This window comes from Balaenoptera borealis (genome assembly GCF_965194805.1).
Source record: "Balaenoptera borealis genome assembly, chromosome: 8".
In the NCBI taxonomy this organism is placed as follows: Eukaryota; Metazoa; Chordata; class Mammalia; order Artiodactyla; family Balaenopteridae; genus Balaenoptera; species Balaenoptera borealis.
The window spans coordinates 621,606-644,739 of NC_138865.1; the positions used below are offsets into that span (position 1 = coordinate 621,606).

Sequence of the window (23,134 nt, forward strand, 5' to 3'; positions counted from 1 at the left end):
AAATAACAAATGTTGGTGAAGATGTGGAGAAATTGGAACTCTTCTGCATTGCTTGTGGGAATGTGAAATGATACAGCTGCTCTGGAGAATAGTATGATGGTTCCTCAAATAATTACCCATGGAATTACTACAAGATCCAGCAATTCCAATTCTGGGTACATACTCAAAGGAATTGAAAGCAGACATTGAAACAGATATTTGTATGCTAATGTTCATAGCTGCATTTTCACAATAACTGAAGTGGGGAAGCAACCCAAGTGTCCATGAATGAATCAATGGATTAACAAAATGTGGCACGTACAGAATACAACAGAACATTATTCAGCCCCAAAAAGGAAAGGAATTCTGACACGTGCTACAACGTGGGTGAACCTTGAGGATGTGACGCTAAGTGAAATGTCAGTCACAAAAGGACAGACCCTGCATGATTCCGCTTACACGAGGGCCTTAGAGGAGTCAAATAATAGAGATAGAAAGTAGATGGTAGAGACCAAGGGCTGGGGGGGTGGGATGGGGAGTGACTGTGTAACGGGGTCAAAGTTTCAGTTTGGGAAGATGAAAATATTCTGGAGATGGATGGTGGTGATGGTTACGCAACTGTGTGAATGTATTTAATAACAGTGAACTATACACTTAAAATGTGTAAAACAGTAAATTTTACGTTATGTATATTTTATCACAATTTTAAGAATTAAAACACACACACAAACACACAGGAAGTGCCCCAAATCTGTCCCAGATAAATTAAATCAAACATTCAGGGATCGAGCCCAGGCAGCTGCATTTTAACTGGGTGCTTAGTAATTCTCATGTGAGGCAGGACTGAAAATCACTCCTTTATCCAGGGGAGGATTCCTGCTTAAGTATCATTTCCTGTATATCTCTAATGTTTTTCAACCTTCACAATCTTATTAGTAGGTTAGATTAACAAGGTTTGAGATAAAGATATTATTTCTTATGTATCAGAATAGAATACCTTTGAAGTGAATTTGATCAATCCCTCGCTCTAAAAATCTGATTCACAATTTACTAACACATAAGGTCACTGAAAAGAAATAAATATAATTCCCTTCTTGCCACCTATGCAGTCTACTGTGATACGAACCAAATGAAGTACCATTAATCTTGACTGTATCTTATAAATTAAAAACACAGACCAGATCTTTATTATTCTATGGAGAAAAAAGGCACTATCTGACATAGAATGAAACAATCTAAGATTCTTGATTCCTATATTTTATAGATTTTGGTATAAAACAAAATAAATACTATTCTTGTATAAAGAAATCAAAATTGGATGGGGAGAGGAAGTACTTTTCTCACTTCAAAGTCCTGTGTAGTTGTATGCTCTGACACAGGGTAAATGAAGACGCCCTGTTGGTTTCTACGTTGAACACAGTTTTTTTTGCAGGGTTTCCAGAGGGTTCTATAAGCCAAGGTTGCCAACATGTGTGATATAACTAACGTATGATGTAAGAGGCATGGTCATTAGCCCTTGAAAACCCTAACAAGTACTCTGCCCAAAGTGATAAAAAAATACGAAATCAATTCTTGTGTGTTGATCAAATAAAGGTTCAGATCAAATAACAGTTCAGAATTTACATTTTTAAATGATTGGAAGCATTTAAAAATATTGTAATCATATAATCATCTTTGCATATTGTCCCCACTGAACTTCAATTCTGGGAACACCAATTTTTCTACTAGAAAAGTGCCCAAATACCCCAGCTCATGAACTAAATAGCATCGGGGACCAGTAAGCCTCTGCTGGGAAGCAGGGCAGCCCAGCCTGTGGTCCAGACCACCAACCAACATCTTCTCAGAACATGAAAAAATTATCCTCGTGGAACAAGTGAAAGTTAAAGGCATCTGGGAGAGAGACAATTCCTACAGGTGTCACCACATACATGCACCTTCAAGAATATGGGGGTGCATTTTAAGAAAGGAAAGATGAGTTTGGGGGTGTATTTTCCCAAACACAAGTCTTCTTCAATTTCGGAAATAATTACGGCCATAATACTCAACAGCTCTGTTCACTGAGGGGAAAAAAGCTCCATGTGAAGCCTCCACAGCTTTCCTTTTGCAGCCAGAGGCGGGTTGCAGAGGATACCTCAGGCTGTGACTGTGGGAATATGTGAGATGCTTTGCAAATAAGTAGGAGAAATTAGGGGAATCGGGTAAGTTCTGAGACCTGCTCCTGGAAAGACAGAAGCAGTGGATAAGTGTACAACTAAGTCTTCTTCTCAGCCCCCAACTCCCAGGCAAGGATGGCTCATGCAGACACTGAGCTAGCTGCCCACGCTTATCTCCCGCAGCTAGATTTTGAGCGGCTGGCGGTTAGGAATGGTGTCCTAGCCCATCACCTCTTCAGGAACGTGTGTTTAATTTAAATACAACTTAAGCAGCCAGTAGGAGTCAAGCTGCCCTTCCCAGAGAGGGCCAGGCTCAGAAACAGAGCACAGCACGAAACTGCGGTGACAGACAGATGCTGATGGAAGCACAGCTACACTCCTGCCCTAATTCCACATCCCTGGTAATCTGCACCAGCAGGGGAAACACATCAATAACAGGGTAACTGATCTGCCTGAGATCTCCGGATCTATTAAATTCAGCTTCTTTATGTAATTCATCGCACCGTAAGGACCAAGTGGAGGGGTCTCAGCTGGTCTGGAAGGTAAAACTGGGGAAATATAGAAAACACATCTAGCCTGAATCTCTTTCATCTCGGGGCTCCTAGATATCAAAGGCTGGAGAAAAAAACTTTGGGATAAAAGGTGATCCTTAGAGACACAGCACTTCGGGACAAGCAAATTCTCTAAACAACTCTCAAGAACGAAGGCTAAACATTTCAGCAACTTAGCTATTACCCAAATTAACCCCCAACCAAAAACAAGGCAGGAAGAATGTAGTGAAAAGGAAAAAAGTGACTATATTTTAAATCTACAGCATATTTATCTGAGGCATTTATTAAATTATTTAAAATGCTTATCATGTTGCCCCTCTAGGTTCATTCCTGAACTACCCCTTCAGTTTCTCATGGCAAACACAGAATTTTCATGCCATGTTCAAGGTGCACGTCCTCGTTAAAACTATTTTTCAGGCAATTTATGTTGTGTCAACTAATGAAGTAATGGCACAGGAAATTCTAGGTAGAGAAATCAAAAGCAATTTATTTATGGCATCAGTATACTTTCTTTTACTTCTAAAGCAAGTTCACTATCACCAAAATAGTTTTACTTTAATTCATTTAAAACCATTATATTTTTTCCAAAACTCTTACTATTTTAGTGGTTTAAAATAAGTGGGAATGTTCTGATTAATTAAAAAAAGAAACTCACATGAAATGGAAAATGTCACAGCAAAACCGGAAGTCAAATAAGCTATATGTGAACAATCAGTTGATTTTTACCTAGAGGCAAGTTTGCAGGTGCCAACATGTGTGTTTGTTGAGTGTGTAACTATGTATCCGTGTTGTGTATGTATGTGTGGGTACATCTATGGATACACATAAAGAGGAGCTTTGCGCTCAGAAATTATGCCATTACTATTATGAAATATTAAGTAACATTTAAATTAGTGCTATTTTTGCATATTTTGTGGAACATAATAGAAATGGAAGTTAAATATAATTTTAAATGAATATGGTAAAAATTATACAAACATTATCAGAAAAATGTTATATGCGAACGTAAATTTTTCTTTGAACTTTTTAGAAATATGCAAGACCCCCAGTAAAGATACTGGGGAAAATCAATTTATATTGATATGATATTGATGTCCATAAGCCAATGGAAAATGTGATATATTAAAATTTAAAACACTCATAAAAAGTATTCTGAATTATGTTCAACAACGCAATCATTTTGAAAATGATCCTTAATGGAAAATTCCTTCATCAGAAAGAACAAGAAGCATTAGAAATTAACATATTTCAAGCATCTATTCTAGCCCAATGATGACACTATCTATCTTATTCAAAGCCAGATGAGAACAGGATGATTTTTCTCACTCCTCACTATGGTCTGCAAATGGGTTGGTTAATTTGACTCAACACAAAAAAAACAAAATAGAAAAAAATACATGCAGCTCAAACTAATTTTCCCCGTCTTTCTTATTTTTTGAATACAAAACTTTCCCATGTATATTTATCAACTATATGTTCAATCGATCAAAACCTGATAGTGTACAAAATATCATTTTAAATACAGAAACAAAGCTAACAGCAATATTTCTAAGCTCAGTCAAGTAAATACTTATTCTTAAAGCACAACCTTCAAAAGTCCATTCATATGCCATTATTTCATCTTAGTGCTACCATACGAGTGACAGTACCTCCTAGCAATCAGGAAATGGGGTGCAGGGGTCACACTGCCTGGACCCAAGGCCAGGTGCCACTTTGTAGGAATATGACCTTGGCAGGACCTTCAATGCCTCAGGCCTCACCTTCCCCATCCACCCGGCAGGGTGACCGTGAAGATTAATGAACTAATGTAACTCATACACTGAATACTTAGAAGAGTGACTGCATACAGGACACTTTACAAACATTAGCTATCATCATGCCTGAGCTACTCTCTGCTTGATAAATACGGTATTTTCACAAGTTATTAGGTTAAAAACTTCTTCAAATAGTAAAGTACATCAGTCTTACCAGTACCTCAGGATTTGGAAGCCTCTCTATAACGATCTCTTTTTCTTTTTAAATGAGATAAATTGCAGTGCAACACATAGTCACACACACAAATGAGAAAAACAAAGCATCTTATTTGTCATTGGCTACATCAAGTATGGCAAATTTAAGTGTTAACATCCGTTTCACAGATAACTCCAATTTTTCAAGGTTTATGATTCCACAATAAAAATTCATTTCCCAAGAAAGCATGCACAGATACCTCAGTCTGCATTTCCTTGCAGGCACACCTCAGAGATGGTGGGACCGGTCCCAGACAACCACAATAAAGCAAATATTGCAATAAAGCAAGTCACATGAATTTTTTAATATAAAATTAAAAAGAAAAATATAAAATATATTTTATATGTAAGATATTTAAAATATATAAAAGTTATGTTTACACTATACTGTAGCCTATTAACTGTGCATCATGTCTAAAAAAAACAATGCACGTACCCTAATTAAAAATACTTTTTTGCTACAGAATGCTAACCATCCTATGAGCCTTCAGTGAGTTATGATATGCTTGCTGGCGGAGGGTCTTGCCTGGATGTTGGTGGCTGCCGACTGATCAGGGTGATGGTTGCAGAAGCCTGGGGTGGTTGCAGCAGTTTTTAAAAATAAGACAACAAGGAAGTTTGCCGAATCAACTGACTCTTCCCTTCATGAATGACTTCTCTGTAGCATGAATGCTGTTTGATAGCATTTTACCCAGAGGAGAACTTCTTTCAAAATTGGAGGCAGTCTTCTCAAACCCTGCTGCTCTACGACTAAGTTTTTGTCATATTCTAAACCTTCTAAATGCTGTCATTTCAGCAGTCTTCACAACGTCTTCAGAAGGAGCAGATCCGTCTCAAGAAACCACTTTCTTCGCTCTCCCATAAGAAGCGGCTCCTCATCCATTAAGGTTTGATCCTGAGATTGTAGCAATTCAGGCACATCCTCAGGCTCCACTCCTAACTCTAGTTCTCCTGCTGTTTCCACCGCATCTGCAGTTCCTTCCTCCACTGTAATCTTGAACCCCTCCGAGTCATCCATGAGGGTTAGAATCAATTCTTCCAAACTCCTGTTAAAGTTGGTATTTTAAGCTCTTCCCATGAATCATGATGTTCCTCTTTGATCCATGGGTTGCAGAATAGATGCTGTGTCAGCACAGCAGATATGAAAACGACATTAATCTCACTGTACATCTCCATCAGAGCTTTGGGTGACCAGGTGCCTTGTCAACGAGCAGTAACATTCTGAAAGGATTCTTTTTTTTTTTTTTTTTTTTGAGCAGCAGGTCTCAACAGTGGGCTTATAATATTCAGTAAAGCATACTGTAAACAGATGTGTTGCATCCAGGCTTTGTGGTTCCATGTATAGAGCACAGGCAGAGTATATTTAGCATAATTCTTAATTATGGGATTTTCAGAACGGTAAATGAGCATTGGCTTCAACTTAAAGTCACCAGCTGCATTAGCCCCTAACAAGAGGCTCAGCCTGTCCGTTGAAGCTCTGAAGCCAGGCATTGACTTCTCCTCTCTAGCTATGAAAGTCCTAGATGGCATCTTCTTATAACAGAAGGCTGTTTTGTCTACACTGAAAATCTGTTGTTTAGTGTGGCCACCTTCATTAATTATCTCAGCTAGATCTTCTGGATAACTTGCTAAAGCTTCTACATCACACCTCACTGCTTCACTCTGCACTTTTATGTTATGATATATATATAATATATATACATATATTACATATATACAATGGATATTTCGTCTACACTGAAAATCTGTTGTTTAGTGTGGCCACCTTCATTAATTATCTCAGCTAGATCTTCTGGATAACCTGCTAAAGCTTCTACATCACCCCTCGCTGCTTCACTCTGCACTTTTATGTTATAATATATATATAATATATATACATATATTACATATATACAATGGATATTTCGTCTACACTGAAAATCTGTTGTTTAGCGTGGCCACCTTCATTAATTATCTCAGCTAGATCTTCTGGATAACTTGCTAAAGCTTCTACATCACACCTCACTGCTTCACTCTGCACTTTTATGTTATGGAGACAGACAGCTTCTCTCCTTCAACATCCTGAACCAACCTCTGCTCGCTTGAAACTCTTCTTCTACAGCTTCCTCACCTCTTTCAGCCTTTACAGAAATGAAGAGAGTGGGGCCTGGCTCTGGATGAGGCTTTGGTTTAGGAAATGTTGTAGCTGGTTTGATCTTCTATTCAGCCACTAGAATTTTCTCCATGTCAGCAAGAAGGCTGTTTCGCTTTCTTAGCATTCATGTGTTCACTGGAGCAGCACTTAATTTCCTTCAAGAACTTTTCCTTTGCTCTCAGAACTTGGCTCACTGTTTTTGGCCTATCTCGGCTTGCTTTTTTTTTTTTTTTTTAATCTCTATTTAACTGTAGTTTATTCACAATGTTGTGTTAGTTTCAGGTGTACAGAAAAGTGATTCAGCCATATATGTATGGCTGAATATATATATATATGTGCATATATATTATATATATATATATATATATATATATATTCTTTTCTAGATTCTTTTCCATTATAGGTTATCACAAGACACTGAGTATGGTTCCCTGTGCTATACAGTAGGTCCTTGTTGGTTATCTGTGTATATATGTTAATCCCAAACTCCAAATTTATCCCTCCCCTCACCCTTTTCCCTTTGGTAACCATAAGTTTGTTTTCTAAGTCTGTGAGTCTATATCTGTTTTGTAAATAAGTTCATTTGTATCTTTTTTGTAGATTCCACATATAAGGGATATCATATGATCTATTTGTCTTTCTCTGTCTGACTTACTTCACTCAGTATGACAATCTCTAGGTCCATCCATGTTGCTGCAAGTGGCATTATTTCATTCTTTTTTATGGCTGAGTAATATTCCATTGTATATACGTACCACATCTTCTTTATCCATTCCTCTGTCGATGGACATGTATGTTGCTTCCATGTCTTGGCTATCGTAAATAGTGCTGCAATGAACATTGGGGTGCATGTATCTTTTTGGATTATGGTTTTCTCAGGACATATGCCCAGGAGTGGGATTGCTGGATCATATGGTAGCTCTATTTTTAGATTTTTAACGACCTTCCATACCGTTCTCCGTAGTGGCTGCACCAATTTACATTCCCACCAATGACATACCTTCCTCACTGGGCTTCATCATTTCTAGCTTTTGATTTAAACTGAGAGACTTGTGACTCTTCTTTTCACTTGAACACTTAGAGGCCAGTGTAGGTTATTAATTGGCCTAATTTCAGTATTGCTCTGTCTCAGGGAATATGGAGGCCCGAGGAGAGGGAGAGAGATGGAGGGAAGGTTGGTCGGTGGAGGAGTCCAAACACACAACATTTATTACATTTATTGTCTTATTTGGGTGTTCGTGACACCTCAATACAATTACAGTAGTAACACCAAAGATCCCTGATCACAGATCACCATAATAAATATAACAATAATGAAAAAGTTTGAAATAAGGTGAGAATGACCAAAATGTGACACAACACAGGAAGTGAGCAAATGTTTTTGGAAAACTGGCGCCAATAGACTTGCTGAATGCAGGGTTACCACAAACCTTCAATTTGTAAACACAATATCTGCAAAGTGTAATGATGTGAAGCATATTTGCCTGTATTTTTTCACTGCCTCTCTTTTAGTGCCTTTCGCTTGACTTACAGTAACCAAATCAAAATCATTTTTATGTAAATCTCACAAATTAACACACTGGATAATAACAGTGAAATCACGTGAAGTAAGGAACAAAGAAAGTAATGTTACAGGAGGGGCAGGATGTGAATGGCTGTTTCCGACTGAAGGTTAATTTCTATGTTGACCACAATTCCTTGTCCATCCCAGCTGGCCCCCACTCAGAGGCTGGCTGAGGTAGCGTTCATCCCAAATATTAGGAAACACAGGACAATACTGTAAAGCTTCCTTTAATGGTATAGTATGGCTCATTTAAGAAAACAACTTCTACTTTTAAATAATACTGCTTCATGGATACCATGTTATGTAAGGTCACTATAGCCGATGTAAAGTAGAAATTTCTTTTGTTTCAAACTTTAAAAGGAAGAGTCTGGTTCTAATAGTGTACAGTTTGGTAAAGAAATCTGTTTACTTACATAATTATGACTGCATTGAGATTGGGCATCTCCTGCACCCAGGGAAGGGCTTCCTGCCCCGTGTGTGTGTCCTGCCCTCCGTCTCAAGGGGACCAAACAAGACTACAAACTGCGGGTACAGTTTTTCAATACAAGAGTTTTCCTTTTGGGTCTTACTAAGACACCAGCTGAGTCTATTTACCAGTCTGCTCCATTTTAAAGGAAAGCTTTTATTTACTGAAAATTAGACAGCAAAGCCATTTGTTTTGAAATTCTGCAAAAATAAATCTCTTTCCTAGTGAAGGTACTTGAATATATCTGAGAATTGGATGAAGTGACTTGTATCAACTGATAAGAATGGACACAGTAAAGTTCAGAAGCCTAAATCAGACAAATCAGATATGATTCTAAAAATGAGAGACACCTTGACAAATCACGATACCTAAGTAACTTATCTCTAACTATAATATTCTGAAGTGAAAATAATTATGGCATGAATTTTTTCCATTCATCTAAGCTCTCCTATTTAGTATTTTAAAATCTAACCAGGCAATAATATCATGTTTAAAGTTCAGTGATCGCAAACATGTAAAACATTTATTTTAAAATAATGACATTCTTACCCCCATCGAAGGCCTTTCCTGGACTCCAAGTGCGGAAATAATCATCCTAAGGAGAAAAATAATGTGAATTGAGTGTCTATGAGTAATTAAAATGTAAAGATTCATATAAAATCAAAAATAAAATGTAAAATACAGAAGCTGAATACAAACCTCTACTTCCTGCAATGGCAAGCAGTAAATTATAAAAAAATAAACAAACAAAAAGAAAAAAAAGGAACAAGAGAAAAACAATAGTTATCAAATGAGAATACATTGTTAACACGTTATAGAAATATCTTTCAGTAAATGTGTTCATTTTCATGGCAAGTCAACATTTACTACACTGTAAGAATTTAACTGTTTTGGTTGCCACGTCACCTAAATATTATAATGCGATACTTTCAACGTGCAGTATAACACACAATTACGTGAAGCTAATAAGCTTATAAAAGCATCCACCGGTTTCCAATTACACAACTGCATTTTGCACTAGCACATGAGTAAATGGACGGGGGAAGGGGGGGATAAATTGGGAGACTGGGGTTGACATGTATACCCCAGTATGTATAAAATAGATGACTAATAAGGACCTCTGTATAGCTCAGGGGACTCTAATCAATGCTCTGTAATGGCCTGTATGGGAAAAGTACCTAAAGAAGAGTGTATCTATGTACGTGTATAACTGATTCACTTTACCGTACACATGAAACACAGCATTGTAAGTCAACTATACTCCAATAAAAATTAATTTTAAAAAATATATATGCTATAATTAAATATGAAATAAATAATAAATAGGGAAATTGGGGCAAAGAGAAAAGAGCCACATATTTGGCTATAAGATTTCAAGCAAACAAAGTAAGTTGAACATGAGATTCCTGTTCAATTAAATGTCCCTGAGATAATGAAAAAAATTACTTTCTCCTCAAAAAAAAAAAAAACAAAAAACAACAGTAACTGGAACGGTTACCATAGCAGGAAACATACCAGGTGACTCTGCAGCAGCCCAGACGCTATAAATATACTTTATGAACATCAGGCACAGGCAACTGAACATCTAAGGAAATCATCAAAATGCACCGGGAAGCTTGAGAAAAAATGCGCACCTAATTAAATCTCGCCTAAAGTTTCAATCTTTGATATGGGAAAGAATCATTACATTTACTGTATATTTAGTACATTTGACCATAAAGCACAAAAGCGGGGCAACAGATAGTGCACAGAGCTGAGGCAACTGACTGACTCAATTTTATTCACCGTTTTTACCTAAAAGCCTTGTAAAGGCACCTCAAACAGATCATCTCTTATGCAAACAGAACCGATTTCACTGTTCAAATTAATAAGCTATTTCCACCATCATAAGCAAGAGAAGTGCACTACGGGAAGCTCCTTGATGAAACAGTCCTCAGCCCCAAATCCTAACCCACCAGAAACCTCAGAATGTAGGGAACCCAGAAGGCCAAGCAGAGATTCTTTCAATCTTCTTCTACCCTCTTTGCTAATACCCTCCAGTGTACTGGGAGGGAACGTAGAGCATTTTAATTACGGAAATAAATATACTTCCCTAATTGATTTATTGAAACATTTTAAACTGTTACAAAACTTTTTCCTTATTGTGACGAGTCACTCATTACCACCTTTTTCACCCCCATCTCTCACCTTCAAAGGAAAGAAGAAAAGAAAAACCACAGAAGACACGTCTGTCGGTCTTCTATTTATGTTGAGATAGGGTTATAACAAGAGAGCGGGCATTTTAGGGCAAAACACGCTGACAAGTTCTGCACTAAATTATCCAGAATTAGATGAAGGATGGCTAACACCACTGGATAATTAGACAAATACTGATTGCTTAGTCTCATCTTAAAATCTCACTTTAAAAAAAAATTACAGCATGATACAAATCTTGGGAAACTAGGTTTTCAAATCAAGTACCTACACTCAAATTCTCAAACTTCTCAAAGATCACAGCACACTCGTGTAATCACTTTTTTAAGTTACCGCTCACTGCGTGGGGAAGATGCCTGTCTTCCATTCCAAGCGTGGAGAGGGTTGGAATTCTCCTGAAACACAGGCAAAGCCAGACTCTGGCCCCTGGTGATGGCTCTGGAGATGCAGACCTGAATTTGAAGTCTGGCTCCACCACCTAATAGCTGCACGAGGCTAGAGAAAAAGATGGTCTAAACCTCAGATGCTTGTACTAAACTCAGAAGAAGAATACCTACCTGTCTGGTAAGGGTGGTGCGGGGATTAGTTACAAAAATGTAAAGCACCAGCCCACTCTTGGCAAGAAGCAGGTGCGAAAGCATGTTTGCCAGTCAGAAGGACTAAGGTCATCCCTTTAGTGTCTGGTCAACATCACCACCGGACAAGTTGTCATGACTGCTGACAAAGTCCTGTAGTTTTTCTGTTTTTTTGTAGAAAGAGCTACAGACCCCTCATCACATTTTTCAAAGTGATGTTCACACTGCAACCCTCCCCCAAATGTCAGATGTGAGATGCAGAGAACTTTTTCAAAGCCAACATTAATGACTGTGGTTAATGCCAGAAGACAAGTACTTCTGCTGTCCCCTCAGACTTTCTGAAGCGGTACAGCTACCATGGCACCATCCAGAAAGGTGTGGGAAGGTTTTTACTACAATGGTGACTCTGGGCTGCGGAAAGGCTGGCACAGGAGTGGGGCTGACACTGAGGCCTGATAACATGACAGCATCACGCCTGCCACGACACGGAGTGTTTGAAATACTCAACATTGTACCGGTTAGCAGGAAGTACGCAGGCATATAGAGAAAACAACGCGATGGTAAATGCGAACCTCGACAACTTAACTGAACGTCCTTCAGAATAACATGATCACACTGGCTTAATCTGGGATCAGAGCTATAAAAAAATCTATAATCATAATGTACAACATGACCTGGCTTTTTGTTATGTCAAGGGCATCACGGACAGCTGGCCATCTGACATGGTACAGAAAAGCAAAGTCCTTCCCCTATTAGCTGTTTTTAGATATTTTTCTTTGTGTTCCCGTATCACTAGACTTTTATTTTTCTGAAAATGGTTTCACCGCATTAAATCTTAGGAAGGTTGCCAGGATGAGAAATCAAAGTATTTTCACATAAAGTGTTCATTCAGGCGCAATTTCTCTTGTCTCAAAAAGCTTTAGTGACTGTTGGTTATTCCCAGGCTTGAATTTAGATCCAGAATAAGCCAACTGGGGATTTAGAAAACAACTCAGGAAATGCCCACGACTGGAGAAATTCGGGTTCATTTGACGGACACCAAGCCCGAGGGTCCCACTGGGCAAAGCTCACGCTCCGGAGCTTACACCGTGAATTACAGCGACAATCAGAGTTAATTCTGCAACTTTTCCAATTTCTTATATTGAAAGAAATAATATTTGACAGTTTTCCCCAAAATGTGGTCTGCAGAAGAAAATTTGATTTCTGTATCCTGTGATTGAAGCCTTTTCCTTGTGGTTTTAATGTCCTATTTTTCCTGATTTTAAATAAGATAGAGCACAGTTTCTTGCCATCACTGACACCTTGAGCAGATAATTCTTTGTTGTCTGGGGCGGGGGCAGGTGGGGGGATGGCTCTGTGGAGCATTGCAGGCTGTTTACCTGCATCCCTGGCCGCCACCCACGACAGGCCAGCAGTGACCTCCCTCAAGGTGTGGCATCGAGACTGTCACCAAATACTGCCAAATGCCTCCTCGGGGGGAAAAACCACCTACCCGAGGACCCGTGATGTAGAGTTTTTGGGAAATACAGAAACACAAATGAATCAAATTATCCTACAGCAAAGACCTGCTAACAGGAACAGATTTTTCTTCACACATGTTTTACTATATTGAGATAATGCTGTATGTTCAATATTATATCCAGATGTTTTGTGCATCACTTTATTAAGAGCGTTTTACAACTGTATTAGTATGTTTTGTCAAAATACTGAACGTCTCACATCCATCTGTGTGGATTTACCATCCTTTAGTTATTTCTTCATACGTCTGTGCTTCCATGTTGTTTATCATATTTTATAACAAATCACTCATACGTAAATGTCTAAGTACTTTCTTATACGTTCAGAATACATGTTTCAGAATAAAAACCATGCCCAGAATAGAGAAACTAGTTTCCTATGACAATAGCTGGTCAGAATCAGGCTTTGAAGTAGGTAGGAAGGACCAGTTTATATCCTCAGATGAACTGTCTAGATCATTCGCTCACTGCTGCATCTACGGTGATTAATTCTCCTGATGCCTGAAGGCATCACAGGGACCAGGAAACTAGGGCGGGGATTACTCAGCATCGTCATGGGTTCCAACACGTGACCAACCGGGAAAAGGAGAGACTGGAAGCTCCAAGAGCCCCCCGAGGGCTCAAGCTGAACATGAGCTACACGCAGGCATCATATCGCTGAGCCACCCAACCTGCCCCCGAGGCCACGAAGGTTTGCGCAGACAATGGGACCTTCCTGAGATATGTATCTGAAAATTGCTAGCAGGGCACACCACCTTTAAATGATAATCAGTAAAGATTCTATTGATGACTACTGGACACAACTGTGTCCTACATTCCCATAAGTGTTCTGTAATTTATATTAAATAACTGGCATAAAGGATTTTTAAGCTATAAAAAAAAAGTATTTACACGATTACAAAATGGGACACGGAAGATAATGCTTTTGGAGACATTGTAAAAATAAAATAAGTGCTAAAGTGATGGTTATCAACGGTGGGTAGTTCTGAAAACGCCGTACTCATATCCCCAAAATATGACAGTCCAGTTTCAGGTGGGGTATAGGATTTTAGGGTCAACCTACACCAAGATCGTTTAGGCGATAGTATTTCCATAGTACTTCCCTTCCCCACCTAAAGTCTGCTATCAGAGTATCTAGGATGTCATGTGAGGCCTTTGTTATTAGTCATCCATTTGGAACACACACACACACACACACACACACACATGAAACATACTCATGCATCTATGTCAAAATATATACATATATATAAATGTATACATATATATTTTAAATAGATGAGTCTATTATAGAGATACATTTCATTAGTGTCTGTCTAAAACATTTAAATGACATTTAAATAATATTTCAGTCATATGAGACAATTCACAGGCAGCTATGTTTTAGCCAATCAGCTTTGCCCCTCCCCCCCAAAAAAACCCTTGTGGTATGAGATTGATAAGATTTCTTTCCAGATTTGCACAACTACCTATTTATGACTATGGAAACCCAGCAATCTTAGTCCACAGACAAAGTAAATAAATACACATCTCTGGTATTACCCACTATGTGCACTGACACTTATTACAGTAAGTGTCTTTGGGATAAACTCTCCCCTGAAGTGATGGTGTCAGGACAACAAAGAGAAAGCCCCTCTCGATAGCTGTCTCTCAGTCTTGCTTTTAACTGACAGTCCCACTTAGATTGCATCTTTTACTCTAAGGCATTTATAAGTATATTTCATTATGTAAAGAATTTACACATTGTATTTCATTAGTGATGCACTATTTTAAATGATATAACAGATCCAAGACTGCCTGACTTGATTTGAAATGGTTGAATCTGCAGTGTAAAATGTGGGTCAACCATGATTAGGAACTGAAATTTAGTATAAGAGAGAAAAGGACTTGATGTAACAAAATCTTGTAGCTACAAATCCCAGTACAGAGCACTTGGGGGACGGGAGGGGGTGGGTTGATGACACAACCAACCTCCAAAAGCAGTAGTGTTTTTATCAGTGATGTCATTCATATAACAATTATGTTTCAAATATTTTTATGAATTATGATGAAAAATGAAAGTCTGAGAAAATGTCATAAATAATAATTAGGAAGACAAAGATAAACTTACCTTGGTACAAATTTTCAAATCCTAGCTTGACAATTTCAATGAATGAGTTAGAATAAAAAAATGTGAAGAAAGAAAAAAAAGAGAAACATATAATAGGACATCGGGGGCCCAAGAGTGAGGTTTCTGAATAAGAAAAGCCTATATTTAAACCCTGTATTTACCAGTTACTCTGATACTTCAACTCTGACCTTAACTGTTCTTTTCTGAAAATTGAGACTAGTAATAATGCCCTTAAGCTGAGGAAGATTAAATTATTAAAATATGCAAAGTATGAATATAGCTTATAGCTCACAATAAGCACTTAAAAATTGGTACCAGTTATTATTCCAGCCAGAAAAACATTCGAGTAATTGTCACTTACCATTATGATGTTAAAAATGACTATCTTTCTTAAATTGACATCATATGAAAATAGGATTTTTCAGTAAAACATGTGGAGTTGCTGGGGGAAGCCTGCAACCTATGGCGGGGCAGAGGGAAAGATGCCTTTGGAGTACTGTGACCCCTGACCTCCGAAGCCACACGCACATCGCGTGACCTTATTCACCATCCAATGTTGTATCAGAGACTCAGGATGTGTTTTGTTCAATCCTTCCAGTAAATATTTACTTTGCTTCTAGTAGATGCTAAGGAAAAAGAAAACCTAGTGCCACGTGGCCTGGGACTTCAAGGAGCCCAGAATCTGATGTGAGAGCCGGCTGCAGTCCAGACGGACTCTGTCTCAGAGAAAGCAAGCAGATGGTCTGCAATGTAGGTGAGAGGTCTTCACACGCTCGTGTAGGACACAGAGACCCGAGCGTGAGCCCACCCGGCTCTCCGAGGATCACCCTGTCCTCCCAGGCCTCCCTCTGTGAAAGGGCATCGGAGCCCCCGACCTGCAGGAGGAGGTGCCCACCGGGGGCTTTCCTCTTGGGCATCCTTCCTTCCCGTCACTCCCAGTAAAGGTGCAGGGCATGGCCCGCCCCTAGCCCAGCCGGGCCCCGTAACCTGCTGACCAACAGAACCTGGGGTGGGGGTGGGGCTGGTCCACGGGAAGCCATCATCAGCCACGGGGAGAAGAGCCACTTGCCCCATCCCCTCCCGAATTCCCAGACGGCATCCAAAATCAGCCACCATCACTTTCTAGAGACTCAAAGTGATATCGGGCTGAGCACAGTCAGAACTCAAAAACATGAGAGAGAATAGAAAACTGTGGTATATTAGCAAATAATTAATAGCTGGAAGGCCCCCCAAGTCATACAGTTAGTTAGTCCTGAGGATAAAAAGGGACACACAAGCTCTCCACCTCTGGCTTGGTTGTGCCTTCCCATACACAGAATCCAGAACCTCCAAAGAGCCCTTGTTGGCAGAATTGAAGCTGCAACCCATAAGGTAAACCCTTACAAGGTCAGTCCCACTGGGAATCTGATGCTGCATGATGGGTTTGGCCTTGGAACGGGGCCACTGGACCTGCAGCAGATCCAGGGGCACGTCCCAGGGTGTCCTCCGTATCCTGACTCTGTGTGTGGGTATCAGTCTGTCCTCTGTCCATTATTCCCTGGGACTGCCCTGCTCATCCTCTGACCCTATGTCCCATCCTGGACTTTCCCTGCACTCCCTGCTCCCCATCGATCACTCTGCATCCACACCCACTCCCCTGACATCGCAGCCTGGACCCTCTGGCCTCTATTTGGTTAAGTCCTGATTCCCAGCAACGACCACGACCACCAACAGCTTTTCCACAAGCCGGCAGGAGACAAACGAGTTCCTGGTCACCCTAATAGGACACAGTCATAGAAGCATAGAGATAGAGAGAGCAATTTGGGCCCCTAGTCATCTTCCGGGCAAGAGAGATTGGGCCAAAGTTTCCACAGTGAAAGATCTGTGTATTCCCAAGGAGCAAGTGAATCAGCAAAGCGTCTGCATTTGGGGAAAACATAAAAAGACAGGAATACACCCGATTCTGACCTGTTGTACAATTGTACTTTTGGATTCAAACCTAGAGAGTGAAAGCAAAGATAAGTATAAGCTATTGCTCTACTTATTAACAAAAGCTCTGTTAATCTTTGTAAATGTCCACAGAAGTCAAACAGTATGATGACGCCCGTGTGGGCCTATGCTGAGGGCTGGCGAGGGAGGTTCCCTAGAATTTCTGTGATTTGCGATTACGTCCCCCCAACCCTCTCACACTAAACTTTAGGATTTCCCAACTAAAGTGACCTCTTCTTGTTTGCTGTGTTTCATCAGCTCAGGGAACTCACGAGGCACTGCTAGTTGTATAAGCTCAAGAACAGCAATGAAAGTCTGTCTGTTTTTTGAAATGTGTTCTATGCTGTGACAGCCTCATGTACATCTCACCCCATCAGGGGAGGAAGCCCCAGTGTAAGAGTTAAGCCAGTACATTTCACAAAAGAGGAGGCCCCCCTTAACACGTGATTTGATCCCAAGATAGAGGAAGTAAGCTCTGTCTGGGCACAAAGGAATTAGCCATGAGACAACCAACTGCTTCTGCCCCCAAGGCTGCATTTATTACTCAAGTCCCCCTCGTCTCTCCAGTGATGTCCTAGGACCCTGAGAGAATTCATTTATACCACTTTAGTGAGCCCTTTACTTCTCAGAGAGCACTTTTATGCTCCCTGACTCACCGCAGATTAAACACATAAATAAAATAAACTGCGCCAAAAGAAATGTGCATTGGAGGATTCCTCAGCTGTCTCTGAAAGTCCCTGCACATCAAGGCAGAAATTCTTCTGCATATGTATGTGGACTGGTTAGTTTCACACTGATATACAAAACTTACAATTCATTAATTTCAGGGAATGACACAGAAGTATTTGCCTTAATAAATAAAATAAGGACTTTCAAATATTGGGAGCCTGGGTTGTAACTATAAGAACACCAACCAACAGGAACAGAAACTGAGAACCACAGTGGCCTGGAGCTCCACTCGCTTGCCCTAGACCAGGTTCCCAGAACCTAGCTTTCAGCATCTGTAAGAGGCAGCGTGTCTGCTGTCACTTCTGCTGCACAGGTGAGGCCAGGGAAGCAGAGAGAGATCAGCCACCTGCTGGAGGTGGAGGGGGTGAAGCCAAGAACACATGCTTAAACCCCCCCGAGAACAGCACAGGCGAACCAATGCACCCCATGGGTGGCCCACCACCTGTTTTTACAAATAAAGTTTTATTGAGACGAGGCTGCTCTGGCCCCCCCGCCAGAGCCCAGGGGAGTTGTCCTGACTGAGCCCCTGAGGCCTGCAAAGTGGGTCTTAAACTGGAAAAGACCCGGATCCCTCCTATCCTGGCCTATGATGCCCCATAAAAGAACACGTGTAAAAAAAATACGAAAGCAATATTTAATGGAATACCTCTCTATTTCCATTAATACAGGATAACAAATATTTTGGGTTGGGGAAAAAAAATGGTGTTTATTGTTCTGAATCTGTGTGATTCAATCTCCAAACCTTAAAGCCCATGAATTTGCCAAGTATTTCATTTCCACTTTCTGATCATAAATATATCATGTAGCCCTGGATAATCCGCAGATGCATTTACCATATTTTCAGCACAAGAAATCAAGATGTGTAATCCAGAAGCACAGAAGAATGTGATTCTAAAAGTTCTTATGATATTTTACACCAAAGAAGTATTTTAGGCCCACGTTGCAAACATGTGGCGACCGGATGCCTTACAATTCTGTATGACATCATGATTCTCCATTTAAAATGAAAACCGTGGGCGAATTGATGCAACCTGCTTCCAGGTTCTACAAAACTGCTTTCTAACCCTAGAACACTGCTCAGGTTAGTAAATCAAAACTTTAGCTATTGTTTAGTCATCGGAACAGAAGAGCAGCACCCAGACTTCCATATTTATTTCACATTCTTTTGGTGTTTTTTAAAATTAATTTTTATTTGAGTTTAGTTGATTTACAATGTTGTGTTAGTTTCAGGTGTACAGCAAAGTGAATCAGTTATATATATATATCTCTCTATAGATATACATATATATCTATAGATATATATATATCTATAGATATATATGTATATCTATAGATATATATGTATATCTATAGATATAGATATAGATATATATAGATATACATATATATATATATATCTATATCTCCACTCTTTTTTAGATTCTTTTCCCATATCGGTCATTACAGAGTACTGAGTAGAGTTCCCTGTGCTATAGAGAGGTCCTTATTAGTTATCTATTTTATATATAGTAGTTGTATACGTCAATCCCAATCATTTGGTGTTTATAACAACATTATCTTAGTGTTCAAAATTCATGATTTCAAACAACTATATGAAACTAAATATTGACTGTAATTCAAATGTTTCATCATATCAAATGTAAATAAATTTATATTATATACAAATATTAAATGCATACTATCAGTCTGATACAAATCATCAGCATATAAAAGTCAATGAAAATATAGTACTAGTCAAAATTTAAATACTGTGTAAAACAGATAGAAGTTACTCATCATAAATGAAAGCAAAATAGTATTTCTCTTTTTTAGAATGTGCTATGTTAAGAAACAAAGGATATTAGTTGGTTCCTTACTGAGTCAAGAGTATATTTCTGTGCTTTTTTACACCTCCAGCAGCAAAAGTAAGCTCTTCAGATGCTATACTGACAGAGTGGGCGGGGGACATATTTACACACGAACTCCGATTACGTACAACTGGGTCCTTATTCATGATCAATACCTGGGAACTCCTTTCTGAATGTATCTATATTTAGACAAAAATTGAAAGCTATCTGGTTCACACTGAGATTTCACTTTTGTGTTTAAGACAATTTTTGATTTGCCCTCATGGTTATTATTATTATAATTCTATTTCCTCATGTATAAATTGAGATCCTGATGCACAGCTATTATCTACAGTAACAGCGTTACGTTCACAGTTCACGGGTTTATAAAATCTTCGAACTAAAGTGTGATGTGTTGTTGCCCTAGAAGTTTCCCTTTGTGAGTATTATCTTCTTCCTCTTCTCTGCAGAGAGAGAAGACTTTCTGAAAGAATGATCCTTTGCTCAATTCAAAAAATTAGTAATGTATACATATTGGGGTTTGTTCCAATATTTAAGGTTTACATTTCACACTTCTTAAAACACTGAAACAACAGAACCAACACCATCAACACAGTAGTTTTTAAAAATAGCCCAGTTCCCAGAGAGCCAAAAATGAGCATTACAATCAGTAAAGGATAATGGGAAGGACAGTGGCTAAAACACAGTCTCCAGGAGCCACTTGCTTCTCTGGCACCAGGACCAGATAAAGCAACCCCACCTCCTTTTAGGCCCAAATCTAGAGGCTTGGGACAATAAACATCCATCTTAGAGTTCTGGAAGGTCCAGAATCTGGGCGTGGCTCAAAGGCTCTCTCAGGGGCAATCAAGGTGCCAGCCGGGCTACAGTCCCTCCTGGAGGCCTGACTGACGAAGAGCTTCCGATTTGTCAGGCATTTTTGGTGACATAGCATCCTTGCTCCCTTCTGGATGGGGGTTCCAGCTCCTTGCCAGCTCAGCCCCTTCCCTGCCACACGGGGGTCCCCACGGGGCCGCCCTCCGTGTGAGGACCCTGCCAGGGATCCTGGCGCACAAGACGGTCTCTTTACACTCATCCCAGGATGACACCCCATCACTACTGCACCTTTGATTTGTTCACAGCAAGTGGGTGCACCCACCCCATCCAAGCCCAGAAGCAAGACCACCAGGATGTAGGGCCCTTCGGGCCAGGTTCGAGGTGCTGGAGACCCTTCCCCTCTTAGGACACAAGAACACTTCACTCTTCCACTGTCAGGATTTTGAAGGAAAGGAATTTCAAGTCTCCCCTAGTCTCTTCAATTTCAAGATTCAGTCACTTCACTGTCATGCCTGTGCGATGCAGCAGGGCCTCAGAAGGGGCAGGCTGGGGGGAGAACATTTATTTTTCCCAAACATTTCAGAACAAGCCTTTAGTAAAATACATCAAAATGAATTATTAAAAAATGAAACCAAAACAGACATACAAACCCAAATTCATCACTACTGGAGTTAATCCATAGAAACAGAGATCAATGTAAATGTTCGTGTCAAACAGCTAAGAAGGCTTTTCAATGCTCAGTCCCACCTCTGTCCCTGCCCAGCACAGGCCGCGAACCACACGGAGCTTGTGTGCACCCTCGGCAGCTCTGACGGACTCGATGTGGACCAAGGTCCTCATAGGTGTGTCCCCTAAATGCCGCGTATCTAAGCTGACGGTGTTTTCTGATAAAATGCTATGAATCCAGGGCTTCCCTGGTGGCGCAGTGGTTGAGAATCTGCCTGCCAATGCAGGGGACACGGGTTGGAGCCCCGGTCCGGGAAGATCCCACATGCCGCGGAGCAACTGGGCCCGTGAGCCACAACTACTGAGCCTGCGCGTCTGGAGCCTGTGCTCCGCAACAAGAGAGGCCGCGATAGTGAGAGGCCCGCGCACCGTGATGAAGAGTGGCCCCCGCTTGCCGCAACTAGAGAAAGCCCTCGCACAGAAACGAAGACCCAACACAGCCATAAGTAAGTAAATAAATAAATAAAATTAAAAAAAAAAAAAAGGAAAAAAAAAATGCTATGAATCCAACAATAAAAAAAATCACATCTCCAAAAGGCTGAGAACATTTCAGCCAATTTGATAGCTGGAGAAAAATTACGCTAAAGAACATTTTTCCTTATGGTAAAGAGGTGAGATAAAATCAGTAACAATATTTGCATGAGATTTAGGACAAGTATCAGTTCATCCCTCCTCCCTCAGTCTGCAGTCATCAAAAAGCAGCACCTGTCAACAAATGTAGGAATAGGAAATAAATGTGTTTGCACACTAAAATTTACATTAAAACGAATTACAATAAAATTTTATAACATAGGGAATCCTATACAGCGCTGTGCATTTTCCAACTCTAATTATAATAAAGCACACAACATAGAAACCAATATAAAAATTATAACCTGTATGCTTGCTAATAGCCTCTTCCACAATAAGAAATCTACAAAGTTTTAAACTAGTACAGTTTATTTTCTTATGTGTCCACTAATTAATTAGGCTTACGCTCTACAAGGCTTTTTCTTTGCATTAGGTAATCTAATAGCCAAAATATATATTTAGAAAATCAGAAAAGTGTGACTTCAGATACCAGCAACCAAAAATTAGAAATGTTTTAAAATTTATATAGTTCTCTTCATAACTTAGCTTGCTACTTTTACATCCTGTTAGAACCATACCAGTAAAAATAAATTTACCGTAGTGGTATCATGTCCACACAAAGAGACTGAAGTGGAAGTCTGACACATACATCTAAAAGTATGCATGCAATTGAGTTGATTTTTTTAATCACGTTAAAATAAATACGCCAATTGAAATAAAAACTAAAACCAGAAGTTGTACGGTTGAGGTTCACCCCCTTTATCCTATACAAAGGAAGATAGGAAATAATAAACGTACCTTAAATTTAAAAACATGATATTCTTTTGGTATTAATTTTATGATCTGAAAATATCAGTTTTGAAAGGATAATTAATTCTTTGTAACAAGTATGTGTGTGAGTGTGTGTGTGTACATAGGTGTTCACACACATACACACCCACTTTTCACAGTTCTTTAGATTTGCACACAACCCTGCAATGCCTACTATCTTGTACTACTATGATCTCATCCTTATAAAAAGAAAGACAAAAAACTACAGCTCAGATGAAGAGAAATGAAATTCATAAGGAAATGGACATGATGTTCTTATCAACTGCATCTTGTAGCTCAAATTACCAGAATGTTTTTAAGGGAACAAACCTCCTTTTAAAACAATCTGATGTAAAACAAGATGATATCTACATTACATGTGCTTTCAGTTGGAAAAAAAAGTAAGTTGTTTTCTACGTG

The 23,134-nt window shown here is 39.5% G+C and overlaps 1 protein-coding gene and 1 long non-coding RNA gene across 3 annotated transcripts in view; one reads left to right on the plus strand and one right to left on the minus strand.

The window, feature by feature from the left end:
* SPOCK3 (SPARC (osteonectin), cwcv and kazal like domains proteoglycan 3) overlaps window positions 1-23,134 on the minus strand; it is a 442,183-nt gene that overhangs the window by 292,315 nt on the left and 126,734 nt on the right. For both annotated transcript variants that reach the window (XM_082402143.1, XM_082402145.1), the window contains exon 3: window positions 9,406-9,451. In XM_082402143.1, the coding sequence (XP_082258269.1) occupies window positions 9,406-9,451 (46 nt within the window). The remainder of the gene's footprint in view (window positions 1-9,405; window positions 9,452-23,134) is intronic.
* LOC309633384 overlaps window positions 1-23,134 on the plus strand; it is a 545,333-nt gene that overhangs the window by 141,002 nt on the left and 381,197 nt on the right. The gene's annotated exons all lie outside the window — the stretch shown is intronic.